This window comes from Malaclemys terrapin, chromosome 1 (genome assembly GCF_027887155.1).
Source record: "Malaclemys terrapin pileata isolate rMalTer1 chromosome 1, rMalTer1.hap1, whole genome shotgun sequence".
Lineage (NCBI taxonomy): Eukaryota > Metazoa > Chordata > Testudines > Emydidae > Malaclemys > Malaclemys terrapin.
In genome coordinates, this window is record NC_071505.1 from 339,107,966 (window position 1) to 339,127,710 (window position 19,745).

General features: G+C 42.4%; 1 protein-coding gene across 1 annotated transcript in view; it reads right to left on the reverse strand.

Annotated features, from left to right (window-relative positions):
• UVRAG (UV radiation resistance associated) overlaps positions 1-19,745 on the reverse strand; it is a 147,806-nt gene that overhangs the window by 7,752 nt on the left and 120,309 nt on the right. Inside the window, exon 14 of the mRNA XM_054015837.1 lies at positions 19,397-19,488. Within this exon, the coding sequence (XP_053871812.1) occupies positions 19,397-19,488 (92 nt within the window). The remainder of the gene's footprint in view (positions 1-19,396; positions 19,489-19,745) is intronic.

A 19,745-nucleotide genomic window follows, 5' to 3' on the forward strand; every position in this document is an offset into this window, starting at 1 on the left:
GCTGCTGTAGCTTCTCCAGGTCTACAGGAAAGTCATGTCTGGCCATATTTCTTTAACAGTAAACAGAAGAACTAATGCACTGTATTGGAACACTTTTACTATGCTCAAAGTTATGGGAGGGGCTACAGTACATAAAATGACACAGTCCCTCCTCCTCAACAGCTTACAATTTAAGACCCTGATCCTACAATCAGAGTAATCAAGGCAGAATCTTAAGCCACTCCGCTGAAGCCAATGGGAATCTACCCATATGAATCTGATTGTAGGAGCAGGTCTAACTTCAGATATGACAAAAATCAGAGCTGGGAAGTTGGGAGAGGGGTTACAGAGAGAATTGCTAAGTTATTTGGCATTTGCTACTGTTCACCACACTAAAACATAGTTAGTGTAAATAAAATAGATCTTACATTTAGAAGAGTTTACAGATATTAAATTGCTCTAAGCAGGAAATCAACTTGATCATTCTGCTGCAGGGCATTCATCCCATCTGGAGTCAGCAGAACAATGAAAAAAGGACTAAGTGTATTGCTGTTCTAGGAACATGATGTGCATCAAGGAGGGTGGTGGGAGAAGGATCAATGAACTGTATCCACAAAATGATGGTCAGAGTGGAGACTGGGGGAAAACAGTATAATAAACTGCAGCCACAAGCCAGGTGTTTCAATTGCAAGCTCCTTGAGGTAGGGCTGTGTTCTTAAACTTCTGGTTCAATAATTAAAATAAAGGTACTATATCTATTCTGCACTGGATTCAGACTGGCCATAAGCTAAATGAAATATACAAACTTAGGGAATATACAGGAGAAAATAGCTAAATAAAACAAATAGTACAATTAAGGGCCGCATAATCCACAATTAGAATAATTAAAATTACAAAAAAGAGTTAGAAAAAATACCATGCGAGTATTCTCACTGCAACAAGTTTAGGATAAATTTAGCCCTGGTGTAATTCTACTGAAGTCAGGGATTAATTTGCCCCCTTTTTTTAATAAAGGCCCATCAGAGCTCATGTACTTATATTTTCCTTCGGCTTCAGTTTCCTATTATATTACCCAAGTCACACCAATGGCTTAGCATTTTTTTTTTTTTTTTTTTTTTAAACTTTGCAATGGTTAGAACTCATGTTTGATTAAGGGTATTTTATAGTATTCTACAATCACAACCTAAGAGAAAGCACAAGAACTTGAAGGTTGATTCTTTTCTACAACCTTAAAGATGTATTGGCATCTAGAGATGAGTATATACAAGTTACTGCCTACAAAATCAGTACAAATGAAGTGTGATACTGAGGGATTGTACAGCATATGCCGTCCCTTAACTGGATGGTGTGACTTATGGTCTTCCATTCTAAGCCTTTAAATATTTCCCCATGGATGGCAAATGATATCTGACTAGATTGTGGATTTCAGACAAACAGTGGGTTACTTCTCTTTGCGACTGATTAAGTAATGTTCTCAGTTAGCAAGCTAAAGCTAATTGGCAGAGGACTTTTTCAAAAGTTACTTCAGAAGATGTGAAATTAGTTTGTCTAGCAACTATGGAGACTGACGTCTATCTACCCCCTACTAAGGTACAACCCTGATGAAAACTGTTTCTAAGGTCGAGTTAGTTCAACTTCCAATCCCAATTACTTGGCTCATCTTCTGAGCCTGTAAACAGATGTGGACCCCGGTCCACTAGGAATGGTCTAAGACCAGAGAAGTATATGAAATGATTTGGTAAACTGCCATCAGACCATTAAGATTTTCAGTCATCAGCTTGGACCAGACTGGAGTCAGTGACCTTTGGGGCAAAATGTAATGCTATTATGAAGTGGAATTTATAAATAAAAATTGGGAAAACTGACACACATTTACTGAGCATTATAGATAAGCATATTACATCAGTGACAGAATCTGAATGTTCCAATTGTGTCGGGATTTCAAAAAGCCAAATAACAATGTGCCTTTAAGTCTTACAACATACATAAAGTTACTTCACTAGCAGCCCAAAATAAAGCAGTTATCTGGGGCACCACTACTGTTTCCCTTAAAGTCTGTTTAGAGTTCTCTCTCTTCACTGATTGCTGGTAATACCTTTTGACACTCTCAGAAGCACCTATTGTGCAAGAGACAGGAATTCTGCTGTGCAGCAACCTGGGAGTTCAGAGAGATTTTTTAAAAATCTATCTACAATATTTCAAAAGTATTTTTTTCCAGTCAAGAGATGTGAATTGTGATCTGTTCATAGCTTTATTTAAAAAAAAAAAAAAGTTCTTTCAATCAGATTCACTTGTGATTATTTATTCTGTCTGTAGCAGGCTCTGAAATGATAATGCATTATGAAAGACAGAATACAATTCATAGTCTCAAGTATGTATCTTTCCCTCCCTACAAAATGTTTCCTCTGAGGAACATTACTAGATCACAGCTGGTCAAAATACTAAATCTTGATTAGCTGGCCAGAAGCCAAAATCCACAGCTATGCTCTATGGTATGAGAATACTTTAAAAAATAACTTAAACACCATTTGATTTTTTTTTTTTTGTTGAAAACTATGACCTCATGGTAATAAGAACGCTAACTGAAGGTGTTTAAGTTGGTTTATAGCCATTTGAAATGTTTGAAACTCCAGGCACAGCTCTAAGCCAATATCATGTCAACTGTGCGAAAAAGCAATAATAGTTTCTCACCTTCTTAAAGATTACTGCTTAAATAATGCACAATAATGACAGGGCTGCAAAAGGTGCCAAAAGAAGGCTGCCAATATGAAGTTAAGGTAAAATTGTGTCTTTTTGGCAGCTAAGAAATTCTGACCATTTTTTTTAAAACTTCATAAATTAAGCTACCAAAGTTTTCTAAACTCAGTAACTTCAGCTTTACTTTTCTCCTTGAATCAGGCAGTATGGAAAAAAAAAAAAGCAATCTTTAAGAAGAAATGGTTACCAATTGGTTCTGTAACTGCCATTCTTTGAGATGTGTTGCAGACATCCATTCCACTTCAGGCGTGGAAGTGCCCCAGGCACAGTTGTTAGAGATTTTTCCTGCAACGGTACCTATTGGGAGGGTGCATGAGTCTTCTGCTGCATTGTGCTGCTACGTGACAGTATAAAGGGCGGAGCTACCACCTCTTCAGTTCCTTCTCACCAGACTCCGATAAAGAGGCAAAGGAGAATGGGTTTTGAAATGGACGTGTGCAACATACCTTGAAGAACAAGCGTTATGGAACAGATTAGTAACAGTCTTCAAGTGATTGCACATGTCCATTCCACTTCAGGGGACTCGCACTCAGCTCGATCTTCAGGTGGAATTGGAGTCTACCTAAATAAAGATTGAAAGACCAGAGGTCCTCCGTGGCGTCATCTCTAGACTGTTGAGAGATGACAATGTGAGGCCAAGGTATGCACTGAGGACCAACTTGCTACTTTTCAAATGTCCAGAATGGGTACTTGGGCCAGAAAGGCTGTAGAGGCTGCATGTACCCTCGTTGAATGTGCTAAGACACTGTTCGGAGGGGGATAGAGAATAAGACAGAATATATTATTGCCTTTATATAAATCAATGGTACGCCCACATCTCAAAAACTGCGTACAGATGTGGTCTCATCTCAAAAAAGATATACTGGCACTAGAAAAGGCTCAGAAAAGGGCAACTAAAATGATTAGGGGTTTGGAACGGGTCCCATATGAGGAGAGATTAAAGAGGCTAGGACTCTTCAGCTTGGAAAAGAGGAGACTAAGGGGGGATATGATAGAGGTATATAAAATCATGAGTGATGTGGAGAAAGTGGATAAGGAAAAGTTATTTACTTATTCCCATAATACAAGAACTAGGGGTCACCAAATGAAATTAATAGGCAGCAGGTTTAAAACAAATACAAGGAAGTTCTTCTTCACGCAGCACATAGTCAACTTGTGGAACTCCTTACCTAAGGAGGTTGTGAAGGCTAGGACTATAACAGCATTTAAAAGAGAACTGGATAAATTCATGGTGGTTAAGTCCATTAATGGCTATTAGCCAGGATGGGTAAGGAATGGTGTCTCTAGCCTCTGTTTGTCAGAGGGTGGAGATGGATTGCAGGAGAGAGATCACTTGATCATTGCCTGTTAGGTTCACTCCCTCTGGGGCATCCGGCATCAGCCACTGTCGGTAGACAGGATACTGGGGCTAGATGGACCTTTGGTCTGACCCAGTACGGCCGTTCTTATGAATATGACTGCAGGGCCCTCAACATCAGCAAAAACTATGCTTTAAAATGAGCTGCTTTTCTGAAAGCCAATGAAGCTCCAAGACCAAACAAATTGCAAAACAGGGAAGGAAACAAAAATATTTAAGAGAACTGCAAGTGGGACAGGATAATTAACAATTTAGCCTCAATCTTGCACCTTAAGAAAGAGAGCCAACATCCAGCTTTTATATCAGAAAGGCAAGTCTTGCCACTCAGAGCCATGAAAGAGCGCACAGGCACGGACAAATCTGTCTTGATGTTGTCTGCACATAGCACAAGAAATATTTTGCAGGGGAAATATTTAAACACAGCAGAATATAGGTGTCAGAGATGCTGAGGAGTAACAAAAGAGTTTGGAGACGTGAGTTTGAAGCAATAAATGAACCATGCTGAGATGTGAAAACATGTATGTGTCATAGAATTGTAGAACTAAAAGAGACCACGAGAAGTAATCTAGTCCAATCCCCTCTACTCATGATAGGACACTGTATTATCTAGACCATCCCTAGCAGGTGTATGTCTAACCCGCTCTTAAAAATCTCTAATGATGGAGATTCCACAACCTCCCTAGGCAATTTATTCCAATGCTTAAGTACCTTGACTGTTAGGAAGTTTTTCCTAATATCCTACCTAAATTGCCTTTGCTGCAATTTGAACCCAATTGCTTCTTGTCCTATTCTCAGAAGCGAAGGAGAACAATTTTTTTAAATGTAATAATAAATAATAATAATAATAATAATGTACTTGAAAACTGTTATGTCCCCCCTCTCTTCTTTCTGCAGAATAAGCAAACCCAATGTTTTCAATGTCCCTCATAGGTCATGTTTTCTAGACCTTTAATCATTTTTGCTGTTCTTCTCTGGACATTCTTCAATTTGTCCACAACTTTCCTGAAATGTGGCGCTCAGAACTGGACACAATACTCCAGTTGAGGCCGTATCAGCGCGGAGTAGAGAACTACTTCTCATGTCTTGCTTACAACACTCCTGTTAATTCATCCAGAAGGCTGTTTGCTTTTTTTGAAGCAATGTTACACTGCTGACTCATATTTAGCTTGTGATTCACTATGACCCCCAGATCCCCTTCTGCGGTACTTTCCTAGTCAGTCATTGCCCATTTTTTGTGCGTGCAATGGATTGTTCCTTCCTAAGTGGAGTACTGTGCATTTGTCCTTATTGAATTTCATCCTATTTCCTTCAGACCATTTCTCCAGTTTGTCCAGATCATTTTGAATTTTAATCCTGTCCTCCAAAGCACTTGCAACCCCTCCCAGCTTGGTATCATTTTAAGAAACCAAAAGAATACAAATCTCACCAGGCAGAGAGATCTAGCAGTAACACAACAGGAAAATTAAACCTTGATGCAAAGACATCTGTAATTTTGCCAAAGGGAGTCTCAGTGCTCTGAGCTGAAGAATGGATTCTGTGATGTAGTGCCAGCCCGGTACTGGCCCTGAGAGGGTTAAAACCAGCCTGGGGAGGCTCAGCAGCAGGCAGCCAAAGGAGTGGCTGCCGGGGAAACAGTCAATTAGGTCAGCATATGGACCAGCCAATCAGGGCCCAGCTGGCCCATATAAAAGGAAGCCGCAGACCAGAGAGAGTTAGTCTGCTGCAGGGCGCCCTAGGGAGATGACTGGCTTCCTAGAGAGACCAGCACCTGGGGAAGAGCAGGTGATAGCAGGGACCGGGAGCTAGGCAGAGCTCCTGACCAGCTGCCAGGACTTACAGGCTCGAGGCCCTGAGAAGAGGACAAAGGAGCTGGAGCCAGAAGCAGGTGCAGAAGGAACTGAGGCTGCGGGGAAGTGGCCCAGGGAATAGAGACAGTGAGCTGGAAGGAAAAGGCAGCAGGAAGCTGCTGTTTGCAGGGTCCCTGGGCTGGAGCCCGGAGTAGTGGACAGGCCTGGCCTCCCCCACTAGCTGCTGAAGGAGCCGCCTGGCTGTGGACTGCCAAACCGCTGCGAGGAGTGGCTGGACTCTTGTTGAAGGAGTCCTCCGGAAGGGGGGCAAACTGGATGGTGACACGGCCGGAGGGCTGTGCCACAGAGCAGACGCCGAGAGAAAGGAACTGTAACGGGTCTGCAGGCAGAGGTGAGGACGGGAGAGCCACCACCACCCGAGGGCGCACCTGCTGGGACTGAGCTAATTCTCAAAACGCCCAGCAGGAGGTGCCAGTGTGGTGAGTGACCCCATGACAGAGTATCAGAAAGGTACTTCAAGCAGGTACTCTCAATGAGTGATTGCCAAACTAATTTGGATACAAATCTGAAATGGGGAGGCTCTTCCACAACCTAGTTAATTTTTATTTTTTTTAAAAAAAGGGACAGCAGGTTATTTTCAAATCCAAACTGAGCAACATCTTCATTTCCACAAGATAAATATCAATTATTTCAATACTGTCATTTAAACTATCCCAACATTTCTATGGCACCAAGGCGATTCAGTGAGGTTGGTAGTTGAGTACACCCTGCCAACACAGGAAGCATTAAGAAAGTTCATATCATACCCATGACTAAAAGGAGCAGCAGGAAAGCCCATAAAATTAGGAGTGGATGTAACAAACTATCCGCAAAGTGGTTAAAGAAGCTCACAGAAAGGAAAGGGGTAGGGAGACAAGCAAACAGCATACAGTACCTGGATCTTAACAAGGAGGACCACGTTCAAGCCAAAAGGTGCAAATCTACTCTAGACATTTCAGGGTATGTCTACACTTAAAATGCTACAGCAGCACAGCTGCACTGCTGTAATACTTCACAGTAGACCCTCACTACAGTGACAGGACAAGTTTACCACCCATCACTGCAGTTAATCCACCTCCCCAAGAGGTGTCAGCTAGGTTGACAGAAGAATTCTTCTTTTGACCTAGTGAGGTCTACACTGGGGTTAGGTTGGCTTAACTGCGTCTCTCCGGGGGGGGGTGGAATTTTTTGCAATGTAAATTTTCAGTGTTGACCAGCTGTAAGGTTAATTTAACAAAAATGTATAAAATATGCAGGACTGCATCAAAATGTGGAAGACAGATGCTAACGGAAAGTAAGTGCTGAACATGGAATATTCATATGCCATAAAGTGACAGGAGAACTCAGTGTAATTTATGCATCAGATTAATCACAAAACATTATTCTACAGGTTAAGAAATTCTGAGGGTGAAGAGCGCCCAAAGAATGCAGACTGCTAGCAGCACTGGATGCCCAATAAAAATTCTATAAAAATATGGAAGTGGGCTACCCTGCTAAACTCATTCCACTGGTACAACTATCTTAATAAACTAAATGGAATTTGCAGTATATGATTCACATACATCATAAATATGAATGTTAATTATTTAGACTGCAAGCTGTTTGGGGCAGGGACATCTTATGGGTTTGGACAGCACCCAGTACAATGGGGCCCTGATAAATGACTGCGGTTCCTAGGTATTACCTCAACACCACCACCATTTATACCCTAAATAGCTAGTCAGTGATTCATGTTAATTCGCATTCCCAGACTGTGCCGAACACAGTCTGTAGTTTTGCTGGGAAGCCATCACCACCAGCTTTTATTCTTCTATTGAATATAACAATGTATAATGTGGACGTGTCTAGTGGTTAGATCATGTTCTCTGAGCAGGGCAGGCCTCGGGGACAGACAATTACAGCACCTGCCCTGGTCGCCAACTTCCAGGGACACCAAAACATCATCCAGGGGATGCCAAATTGCTCAGCTGTCTTTGGTTAGTTTTCTTTTTCCCTTCACTACCACTTTGCCTTTTTATTTATTTTTTGTGCTTGGTTGCTCCGTGGCAGGGGGCGGGGCAGCACTAAATGTGTTTTTCAGCAGGTTACCCTCCCCTCTGGGTTCTTCCACTAGCTCATCATGGACTTCTCGGGCTAGTTAACTTATCAGTGACTCAGGGATAATGTCTACCTCAGAAGGGTGAGGAAGTTTGATTGCTGTCTAAAGCAGTTTGACCTTCAGATGACAAGCATCATAAGTAGTCACTACTTTGTCTACTTTTTAAATATATATGATTATATATGTAACACACACATCTACTTATAAAACCAATCAAAATGCAAAGACAAATAACTGAATTCCAAGAACATTTCAATTTAATTTTGTTTTATAAAGATCAAACTGGTCTTAAATTAGCAAGATTGGTGTAAGTATTCATTTAAGAACAGAACAATTCAATTTTGTTTTTTTCGCAGAGTACCCCTCAGGCTAGCAGCCCTAGTACTTGTTACTTTTTACATCACTGCAGCACATCTACACCAAGTTTGCACAGGTGGTGCAACTAGCTCTAATCTGTGCACAAAAAAATCAGTGTAGACAAACCCCAAGGATCTCAACCTTGAAAGAGTAATTCATGACTGAAGTTCTCAATACAGAGTTGATGGCAATGGATTAAGAAAAGACGGTTACTCACCTTCTTGTAACTGTTGTTCTTCAAGATGTGTTGTTCACGTCCATTCCAATCAGGTGTGTGCGTGCTGCATGCACGGTGGTCGGAAATTTTTTCCCATAGCAGCTCCCGTTGGGTTGGCCAGGGAGCCCCATGGAGTGGCATCCTCACGGCACTCAATATACGACCCTGCCGACCCAACCCCACTTTGGTTCCTCTTTGCCGGCTACTCCGACAGAGGGGAAGGAGGGTGAGTACTGGAATGGACCTGAACAACACATCTCGAAGAACAGCAGTTACAAGAAGGTGAGTAACCATCTTTTCTTCGAGTGATTGTTCACGGAGATTCCAATCAGGTGATTCCCAAGCTCTCCCACTGGGGTGGGGTCGAAGTTAAGGAATCACTGACCGGAGCACTGCTCTGCCAAGAGCTGCGTCATCTCAGTATGACGGGTGATGGTGGCAAACGCATGCACCGAGGACCAGGTTGCCACTCTGCAGATCTCTTGGATGGGCACCTGTGTCAGGAAAGCGATGGATGAGGTTTGAGCTCTTGTCGAGTGGGCTGTAATAGCCGGGACTGGGACCTTGGCGAGGTCATAACAGGTATGGATGCAGTCTGTAATCCAGGAAAAGATGTGTTGTGAAGAGACCAGAAGCCTTTTCATCTGGTCTGCCACCGCTACAAACAGCAGGTTTGACTTCCTGAATGGCTTTGTGTGCTCAATGTATAATGCTAGCGCTCTCCGCACATGTAAGAGTGAAACCTCTGCTCCTGTGCATTGGCATGTGGCTTGGGATAGAAAACTGGTAGAAAAATGTCCTGGCTGAGGTGGAATTGGGATACAACCTTGGGCAGGAAAGCTGGGTGTGGTCTGAGCTGTACCTTCTCCTGGTGGAAGATTATGTGGGGGGGAGGGGTCGGATGTTAGTGCTTTTAACTCCGACATCCTCCTGGCCGATGTGATAGCAACCCGAAAGGCCACCTTCCACGAGAGATACAGAAGGGAACGTGTAGCCAGTGGCTCAAATAGGGCTCCCATTAGTCTAGCTAGGACCAGGTTGTGATGCTCTGTACCTCAGGGGAACATCCAGCACCCCCATGTTCATCCTTGTAAAATGATTGTGTGGTACCCAATGCAAAGTTTGTCACGTCGGGTGTCTTCGGAAGGCTCATGATGCACTGAGCATTGTTATAGTAGTGTTATAATAATATTATAGGTTATAATTTCATGTATGTAGTTATGAGGCTGAAAATGTAGCCTCATGGCTTAAAATAATCCCAGGCAAAAACTCTCCAAGAGCAGAGAGGCAGTTCACACCTCATCAGGGCAGGTATGGGACAAACCCAGCCCAGCCTCACAGGAACAAAGGACGCTGGCCTAGACAGCAACAAAAGGATCTGTTAAGACTCTCGAGTGAGTCACCCTCCTTCCTTTGGCCAGTTTGGGACTGCGATGAGGTAATACTCACCTGACTCTGAGGGGGGGGGGCAAAACCAAGAGGGAGGAAAGAACATAATAAAAGGGAAAGACGTTTGCCATGCTCTCTCGCTCTTCCACCTACATCTACAGACACCGCCACCAAGCAACTGAAGTGCTGATCAAAGGGGAGAGCCTGGCTGAAGAGCAACCAGTCAGCCTGGGGTGAAACACACCTAAGTTTGTAAGGGCATTGAAAGTGTTAAGATCAGCTTAGAATGCGTTTTGCTTTTATTTCATTTGACCAAATCCAACTGGTTATGCTTTGACTTATGATCACTTAAAATCTATCTTTCATAGTTAATAAATCTGTTTGTTTATTCTACCTGAAGGAGTGTGTTTGGTTTGAAGCATGTCAGACTCCCCTTGGGATAACAAGCCTGCTACATATCAACTTCTTTGTTAAACTGACAAACTCATAAGATTGCAGCATCCAGTGGGCATAACTGGACACTGCAAGATGGAGGTTCCTAGGGTTGTGTCTGGGACTGGAGATATTGGCTAGTGTCATTCGGTTGCACAATCCAAGCAGGTTACATGCCAGAGGCTGTGTGTGAACAGCCCAGGAGTGGGGGTTCTCACAGCAGAGCAGGGTAAAGCTGGCTCCCAGAGTCAAGGATTGGAGTGACCTAGCAGATCACCACTCCAGATAACACCACAGGGAAACGTCACACAATTTGAGGTCCCAAGTCGGTACTGGTGGGCAGGACTGTGGGTATGGCCGTTCCATGCCCTTAAGGAAAAGGCCCGCCATAGAGTTGGCAAAGACTGAACGCCCCAACTCTCCCGGGTGGAATGCTGAGATGGCTGCGAGGTGTACCCTGATGGATGATCCGGCCAGGCCTTGCCGCTTCAGCTGCAGTAGACAGTCTAGGATGAATGGTATAGATGCCTTAAGTAGGGATATGCAACTGCGATTGCACCAGCAGGAGAACCTTTTCCATTTGGCCAGGTAGGTGGCGCTGATGGAAGGCTTCTTGTTCCCAAGTAGCATCTCCCTCACCAATTCTGTGCATTGGAGCTCCCTTGTGTGTAACCAGGACGCTTCCACACCGTGAGATGGAGGTCCGGGTGAAGCAGGCAGCCATGGTCCTGCGTAATCAGATCAGGGAGGAGTGGCAGTGCAATCAGGGTGCCCACTGACAGGTCCAGAAGTGTGGTGTACCAATGTTGGCATGGCCACACAGGAATCAGCAGAATTACCTCTGCCTTGTCCCTGCAGATCTTGAGGAGAACGTTGTGGACGAATGGTATCGGAGGGAAGGCATACAGTAGATGGTTCCCCCAGTGCATCATGAACGCGTCCAAGAGAGATCCCAGACGGTGCTTTTGGCAGGATCAAAATGTTGGACATTTCCTGTTGCTCCTGGTGGCAAATAGGTCTACCTGGGGAAACACCCACCTTTGGAAAATGGAATGCATGACATTCGTCCAGATGGAGCACTCGTGACTTCTTATGGGACACCAGGGATGTTGACCGGTGCCGGGGCGCCGCACTGTGCTGTGGTGCCGGGGATCTTCAGTACCGAGGGTCTCTAGCACCAGAGTACTTCCTCGGTACTGGTTCGCGGACTGACACCGGGGCACTCCGCACCGAGCTTGGGCTCGGGACTTGGTGGTCAGGTGCCGCTGGACAGGGTGCGAGTTCCATTAATAGCTGCTTCAAATGGAAGTTGCATTCCTTCCTAGTCCTGGGCTTGAAAGCCTTACAGATCTTACAGCGCTTGGACTGATGTGCCTCCCCAAGACACCTCAGGCATGAGTCGTGAGGGTTGCTATTGGGCACAGGCATCTTGCATACACCACAAAATGTAAATCCTTGGGCTTGAGGCGTGCCCGGAGCCCAAGACGGGGTGAGGAGAAAACAACCCACTCACTATGACTACCCTAACTACTGAACAATTAACTACAAAACAAAAAACTGTATAGAACTAAGTAACAGCTAAGGGAACACTTGCAAGCAAGTGAAACACTGTTCCAATGCCGCCACAGATGGTAAGAAGGAACTGAAGGGGGTGGGTTGGGTCAGGTCAGAGGGGTCATATATTGAGTGCCAGGAAGGCGTCACTCCAAGGGGCTCCCTGGCCGACCCCACAGGAGCTGCGAAGGGGAAAGTTTCCCCACTGTGCATGCGGCACGCGCACACCTGATTGGAATTGGCGTGAACAATCACTCGAAGAATTATTAATTTACAAATGGATTCGCTGAACTGATACGTTGCCTTAAAAGTGGCATTTTAAAAATGAACCTGATCCATACTAAAATTCAATTCTTTTTTAGTTTGTGATTTTTTCCCCCCACTGGTCCTGGGCCTTCTTTCCATAGGAAACAACTGGAAAGAGCACTAAAGAGGAGTCATTGATGCCACATTATCAGAAAAACACTGCCATTAATGCAGGTCACTATTGCATCAGTTAACAGTTGTGTAAATTCAACCAAAAAATAAGACCCTTGAAAAATGATCCTATTAAAAGAGAAACTAAAATCAACATGAATACTGAAGAAGTTTACAAGAATAAGTTTGTGGTATAGATGAAAGTCTAAAATTCAGTAAGACTTGTCTACATGGTTAAAGAACAGCAAGTGAACAAGAAAAAGGAGAGGAAGCAGAAGTGCAAACAAATTGGTAACTAAGAAAACCAAGAAAGACTCTCTCAAACTGCTCCCAATCTCATGTTGAGAGTTGAGGGACACCTGGAAAAGCCTCAACAGTTACCCCATGTCTGTTGCATAGGGTATGTCTATCAAGTCAGCCTATCACTTGATAGGCTGACCTATGGAGTGACTTGCCAGCAATAGCCTGCAAATCTCCATTTTAACAGCTGGTGTTGTATGTGTGCTTTATATAGAGAGCCAGATATTTTCCAAACACACACTGGGTATTTGCCCTCATGTGAATAAGTGCACAACAGCAAGTGCCTGACTTTGAAAATCTAGTCCATAATTTCTACCTTGAGCTATGCTTCCTGAAAAGAACCATTTCCATTTATTTTATAAGGAAGTACTAAGAAGTATTGTTTAGAATCATTAGCCCTAAAAAAGAATGACTATGCATGCAAGTCTTAGAGGTGAGAAGGAAATGAGGCATAGATATTCACTGGGGTAATTTGATACCCCCAGAGAACCATGCCTAATATTCATATATGTTTTGAAATATCACCTAGCCAAAAAATGTATTTTGTCTTGCTAATGACCGTACATCACTCTAAGGAAATACCTGTCTGTGTAAAGACAATGTCCCTAAAGGATAATGAAGGCTTGCATCACTAGTACTTCAAAAGCTTACTATATATAAAAAGGGGGAAAATAGGATATCTAGTACTATGTTTATATGACTAAATTTACTCCTGTTTAATAATAGTCCCAAACACATTACCTCATCCCTGCTCAACCAAGATTGGAAATTTTGATCCTGTCTACACTGTTACTAAATTGATTCAAACCTTACAGAAATCATGCCAGACCCCTCTCTTTCCACAGATCTGGCGTGCCCAGTGGTCGACAACTCTGGATCATATTAGCACTGACATAACAGATACGGACTATATAAATAACCAAGATATGTTTTCCTCCTTTCTGTGACTTGTTAGGAGGTCAGAGCTAGCAAAGGGAGAAAGCTTTAGGCTGTGAGCCAGTTTCACGGCTGATCTAACACTGCCGAAATCAGTTGAGTTACACCAGGGATTAATTTGGACCTGAGAGATGAAAGTAGAATTTCAATATTCTGTAGATTTAGTGCCACTGTAGTTTAGTTTAGTGCCACTGTAGCAATGCTTTCGATTGTATTCATCTAGATGCTTATTCCCATTTATGTAGTTTATTATGACTTTTCTATTTCTGTATTTTTCTTCTCTATTGCCAAACATTCTCTTTCAACCCTAACTAAAATTACATTTGGAGACTAATATGGGTCCGTTACTGATTCATGTTTTCGAAGAATTAACAAAGTATAATACTCTGGTCAGTTAAGGGAGACAAAAAGAGGGTGGTAATGACCTAATCACTGGCCTGGAAGAGACAGATCTTTCTTTCCACAAAATGGCACATCAGGCCATTGGGGCCATTGTGCGCAGAGAGAACCAATAACTTACGAGGTATCAGGGGCTGGTTTCTTTTTTTAAAAAAGGTTCTGGTTGCTATATTGCCTATTTTATTGTGGAAGGTTCCTGAAATGCAACTGAGATCAAGATACACCTTAAGGCTGAGAAATGAGAGAAAACTCTATAAGCAAGTACCAAAATAGCCTCACCAGCTTTCAGACTCAAGCCTCTCCCCATTTGCTACAGGATTTTATTATTACCATCAAAAACTTTGCTCTATGGTACCACTCCATCCCCCACATTCCCATATTCCACCGGTAGTTTGACTCAACATTTTTTTTTTTTATTTTATTTATTTTTTTTTTTTTTTACACACACACACACACACACACACACACACCAGTGTACACTGTGGACTGTACTGTTCTATACTTCCACTAGGGTTTTTACTATTATTCATTTGATGTGGAAAGTGCTCAGATACTACAGTGATGGGCAGCAACACAGATCTCCTGATACATCCGGGTTATTAAAATCAAAAGAAAAGCCATGTCTCAGTAAGCTGTACCACTTTACATCAAATGCAAAGAAAAAAGGATGCTTTTAAATAGCATTTGCTCTGAATGGTCTGTTTAGAGCCATGCAACAGACCCAGAAATGTGAAGCAGGTTATGACAATCACAGTGCTAATGGGTTAGTGCTCCTATGAAAACACTGGTTTCCTTTAGAAAGGACTGGAATGAAGAACTCATATATACTACTAGTCTTACTTTGCTGAAATGGAAACTTTCAGAGTAAGGTAACTTGTTGGGTTCACTGGAGCAGTAAAGGAGCCTGCATTTAATCAACTCAGAGCACCACTATGTGTCCCTATAGCAAAAGAAAAGTCAGCAAGGGTAAGAAGTGATTTATGAAAGTGACAATGCATGGAAAAACCTGCTTAATGTAAGAGGCTTGTATAACATATGTACTTTATACTCCCGATGCCTCTGTACGATCTTTAAATCTACCGAAAAAGTAATTAAATTCATACAACATGGCTGACCGCTTAGCAACATGAACTATGTGGAGCACAATTCACCTGTTTTCCATGGACTGCACTGGCTTCTGATTTGCTTTATAATTCTGTTCACAGTGGTGACCAATCTAAAACCATATATCATTTGGGTCTTTGGTTCTTTACAGAGTACCTCTCTCTTCCTAGACACTAATAACATGCAAGAGTGGCCATACTGGGTCATACCAAAGGTCCATCCAGCCCAGTATCCTGTCTTCCAACAGTGGCCAATGCCAGGTGCCCCAGACGGAATGAACAGAACAGGTAATCATCAAGCGATCCATCCCGTCACCCATTCCCAGCTTCTGGCAGACAGACTGTAGGGACATCATCCCTGCCCATCTTGCCTAATAGCCATTGATAGACCTATATCCTCCATAAACTTATCTAGTTCTTTTTTGAACTCAGTTATACTTTTGGCCTTCACAACATCCCCTGGAACAAGTTCCACAGGTTGACTGTGCATTGCCTGAAGAAGTGACATACAGTAAAGGAGTTACAAAGTACATAAACAAATTTTAAATTCCTGTGGAGATTTTATTATCCACCTACTTCCTCCTTCTCCTTGTCCCATCAGACAGGGTCAGCAACTCTTGTTAGTCTCCTAGCAAACTTGTCAAATGCGTCTTCAAAGACTACAACCTTCATCGTGTCCTCCTTCAGCATCTCGAACCACCTTTTTCTAGGTCTTCCTTGTGTTCTGTCCCTTGACTACTAGCTCTTTACTATAGCCAACATATCCCACATTTCACGCGACCCAGATATCATAAGAATGGCCATATTGGGTAAGACCAATGGTCTAGCCTAGGAACCTGTCTTCCAACAGCGGCCAGTGCCAGATGCTTCAGAGGGAATGAACAGAACAAAGCAATTATCAAGTGATCCATCCAGTTGTCCAGCCCCAGCTTCTGGTAGTCAGAGATTTAGAGATACCCAGAGCAGAGGGTTTTGATCCTGACCATCCTGCCTAATAGCCATCTCAGGTGATACTCCCTCAACTTTTCCATAATAGGGGTTACCTGCATCATAGCTCATACCATTTCCTTGCATAGTCTATCAGCTCTAGTCTTACCCAGTATCCATCTATGCATTCTCATTTTGGCAGTGTGAAGTAGTAGTTCTCTCTATTTCTCACTGGTTGGCATTCAGACCCTTACGTCATGACTGGTCTAATCATGATCATACACATTCTGCTCTTTAGTTTACTTGGTATATTCTTATTGCAGAAAATTCCCATCAACTCTCTCCATTTACGTTAAGTGCTCTTTCTGCGGCTCCTAAACCTACATCCACATTCCCATTACTACTCAACACCCAAGCAAGTTATTTAAATTGTTGCATAGACTACCCCATACCATCTTGTTTTACTGGATTCTTATTGCCCTCTCATCGAAGCATGACATGTATTCCATCTTTTGCCCGATTCATAAGCCATTTTCTTCAAATATACCCTGTGATGCGGTTTAAGAAAGGTGACCATTTATATCACTGTTAGACATAAGGCAGGCTCTGTCCCCTGAGGCAGAAATGTAGCAGCCTGCTTACCTATGTTCCTTCATTGCAACGAAGCAAGCAGCTGTTTTGCCAGCGTTGGAAATGCAATCAGCCAGTGCTATCCCTTAAATTGCCTGGAGGCTCTTTTTATAGCAGGTAACAGGAATTGGACTGAAATAAAATTCAGTCAGTTTTTGCTTGAGAGAAGAAAAGGTATGGAAGAATAAGTGTCTGCTCTGTGCATTCCTACAAAACTGTTGCAATGTTTGAAATAAAACACTTCTTGATATGAAAAAAACATTGTTAATGGTGCTATTGATAGTTATTTGATCTCATTCTCTGAGGCAGAAATGTAGCAGCCTGCCTACATAGTAACATTGTTAATGTTCCTATTGTTAGTTAACTGTTCCCATTCTCAGTCAATTCCCCCAGGAGCATAAAACCTGTAAAAGTTAAGACATCTTTACATTGCCAGAGTGATGTAAAGGAGCCTTATTATAAATGACAGTAAGGGAATCCTCAGCTAAGATGATGATGTGCTTTCTCACTTTTTTCCTGTGCCAAAGTGGCACAATGGGGTTAGATTACAGCTCAGAATTTATTTTACTTACCCATTAAAATAAAAGATTGAGGGCAAATAAAACATTTATCAAGCAGTCAATATAATGTCAGAACAATCAGAACCAAGCACTTTCTGAAGTACCTAGCCAAGTCCTTTTGAAGTTACCAAAAGGATATTCGTCCTTTTGTACGACGTGAACAACCTTCACATTGTGCATCAAAAAGAGCTACACCAACTTCTCATGCTCAAGAATTCCCTACAAAACTGCATGCGGATGGGGACAAATTATTTTGCACATCCTGCAATGTTGTTCTCAATCATGACCGATCGTCTAATTGTGGATCATTTTGTATAAAAAAAAACAAATATTTTGAAAAATAAAATACAGAATTTTCAGAATTTTAAAATATTGTGCACAGAATTTTTATATTTTGATGTAAAATTTTTATTTTTTTTGGAGCAGCATTCCCCCAGGAGTAAACCAGTCACACAACCCTCCAGGGTTCTAGGTTCTTTTCTAGTTCATATTTATCTTCATAACATGTCATCAGTGAAAATGTTGCTCCATGAAGCTTCTCCCCTAATTTCTTACGTCAAGGCGTCCATTACCAATTACAAACAGGAACAGGTTTAAAGCCGATTCTTGATGCAGACATACCCTCACAGTGAATGACTCACTGTAGCCACAGCTGCTTCTCACTATTGCTGTGCTACCCTCCTATGTGTCCACGATAGTCTGAACACGTCTCCAGCAAATAGCATGACTGCAGGCACCACAATAACAATTCTCTAGAAACTCTGTCATAAGTCTGCTCTAAATCCAAAACAATTAAGTGGAATTCCTTGAGTTTCTCCTATACTTCTCCTACAATATTCATGTGCAAACACTGCATCCACTGACAACATTCCTGGCATAAACCCAAATTGGTTGTCAGTTCCTTGATGCTCCAGTTCCTCATGAAATCTTTCCTCGATAATTCTTTCCAGCCATTTCATTGTGTAACTCGTCGGGTCAGTAATTGCTACATTCTTGCATGTTTCCTTTGTGCTTGAATGTAGAGACCAATGTGCTCTTCCCCTACTCATCAGGCATTTTTCCAATTGAGAATGAAGTTGAAAAAGTTAATCACCACCACTCCCTCACGGCCTAATGCTTTAATGCCTCAAATGGCGAACTGTCAGGTCCTGCTGCTTTCCCACATTTCATCATCTTTAGCACTTTTTGAGTCTCCACCATGGTAATAGGTCTTGTGAGGCTTCCCCTCAATGGTTTCTTCACTGAGCAGTTTCTCATAAAAGCACTGCCACGTCCTAATGATCCCACCATCCTACACTAGTACTCTTCCATTTTCATCTTTGACCCACTTTACAGCTCAAGTCCTCTGTGCTTCTTTGCCTAATCTTGGCTAATCTATATATTTATTTTTCCCCTTCCTTGTTTAGTAGTCTTGCATATAAGGCTTTAAATGCCTGACCCTTACTTTCCACAACCACTGTTTTTGCTATTTTCTTTATCAGCTTGTATTCTTCGTAACTTTCCACTATTCTTTCTGTCGTTACTTAAACCCTTTTCCCTCCTCCTTTACTGCCTCCTACACATAGATGGCACCACCACCATAGTTCCATGCCATGAAATTACCCTCCTTTTGTTGGCCACAAGCAGCTTATGCCCTTTCTGTAACATGTTTGGATATTTCCCCCCAAACCTAGGTGGTATCATCATGGTCAGTCATTGGACAATCTCCATGGAACCTCTTCCTTAAATCTCAGACTGACATCCCTATCCACAAGCCTCCTCCACTTTAGCCTTTGTTCTGCAGCTCATTTTGTTCCCCCACTAGCCTTTTCACCCATAAGTCCATTACAAGCAATCTATGCTGCTCCGCAATCGTAGCTCCTGGTATCACTTTACAGTTTGACATTTTTTATCTCTCTTCTTCTTGTCAGAAAATAATTGATTGGGAACCTGCTGGCACTGCTCTTGTATGTAATTAAATGGTCCTCCCTCTTTACAATGTATGTATTGGCAACAATCAGGCCATGGGCTCTGGCTGACCCTAAGATATCCTCACCAACTTCATTTTTGGTTCCAAAGCCTCATTTTCCGTGACAATCGCCATAGCCCTCCCTACTTTTGTATTACTTAAGTTAATTGGTGAAACAGAAGCACTTACCATCTGACCATTAGCCCATGCTCCATGAAGTTTTTCAGGTTAGGAAGAGTTTGCCTTAGGTCTGGAGTACCCAATCCATGTTGATATCTAAGCTACAAAGAAAGAATTGTTAAAATTAGTAGGGCTTGCTGAGTACTAGATTGTATTTCAAAGGTGGGGGAATAAAAAGCAGCATAACTAATGTACTAGCTTTGCAAATTAGAACCGAAGGATAACCAATCCATTCAAAATGGGGAAAAAGAAAGAACTGTAAATATGCTCTTCTTTAGTTAGGAATATTTTAAATGTAAACTGAATCCATAATAATGGGTTAAAAATGCCTCACTGACTTGGATAAAATAATCAGTTC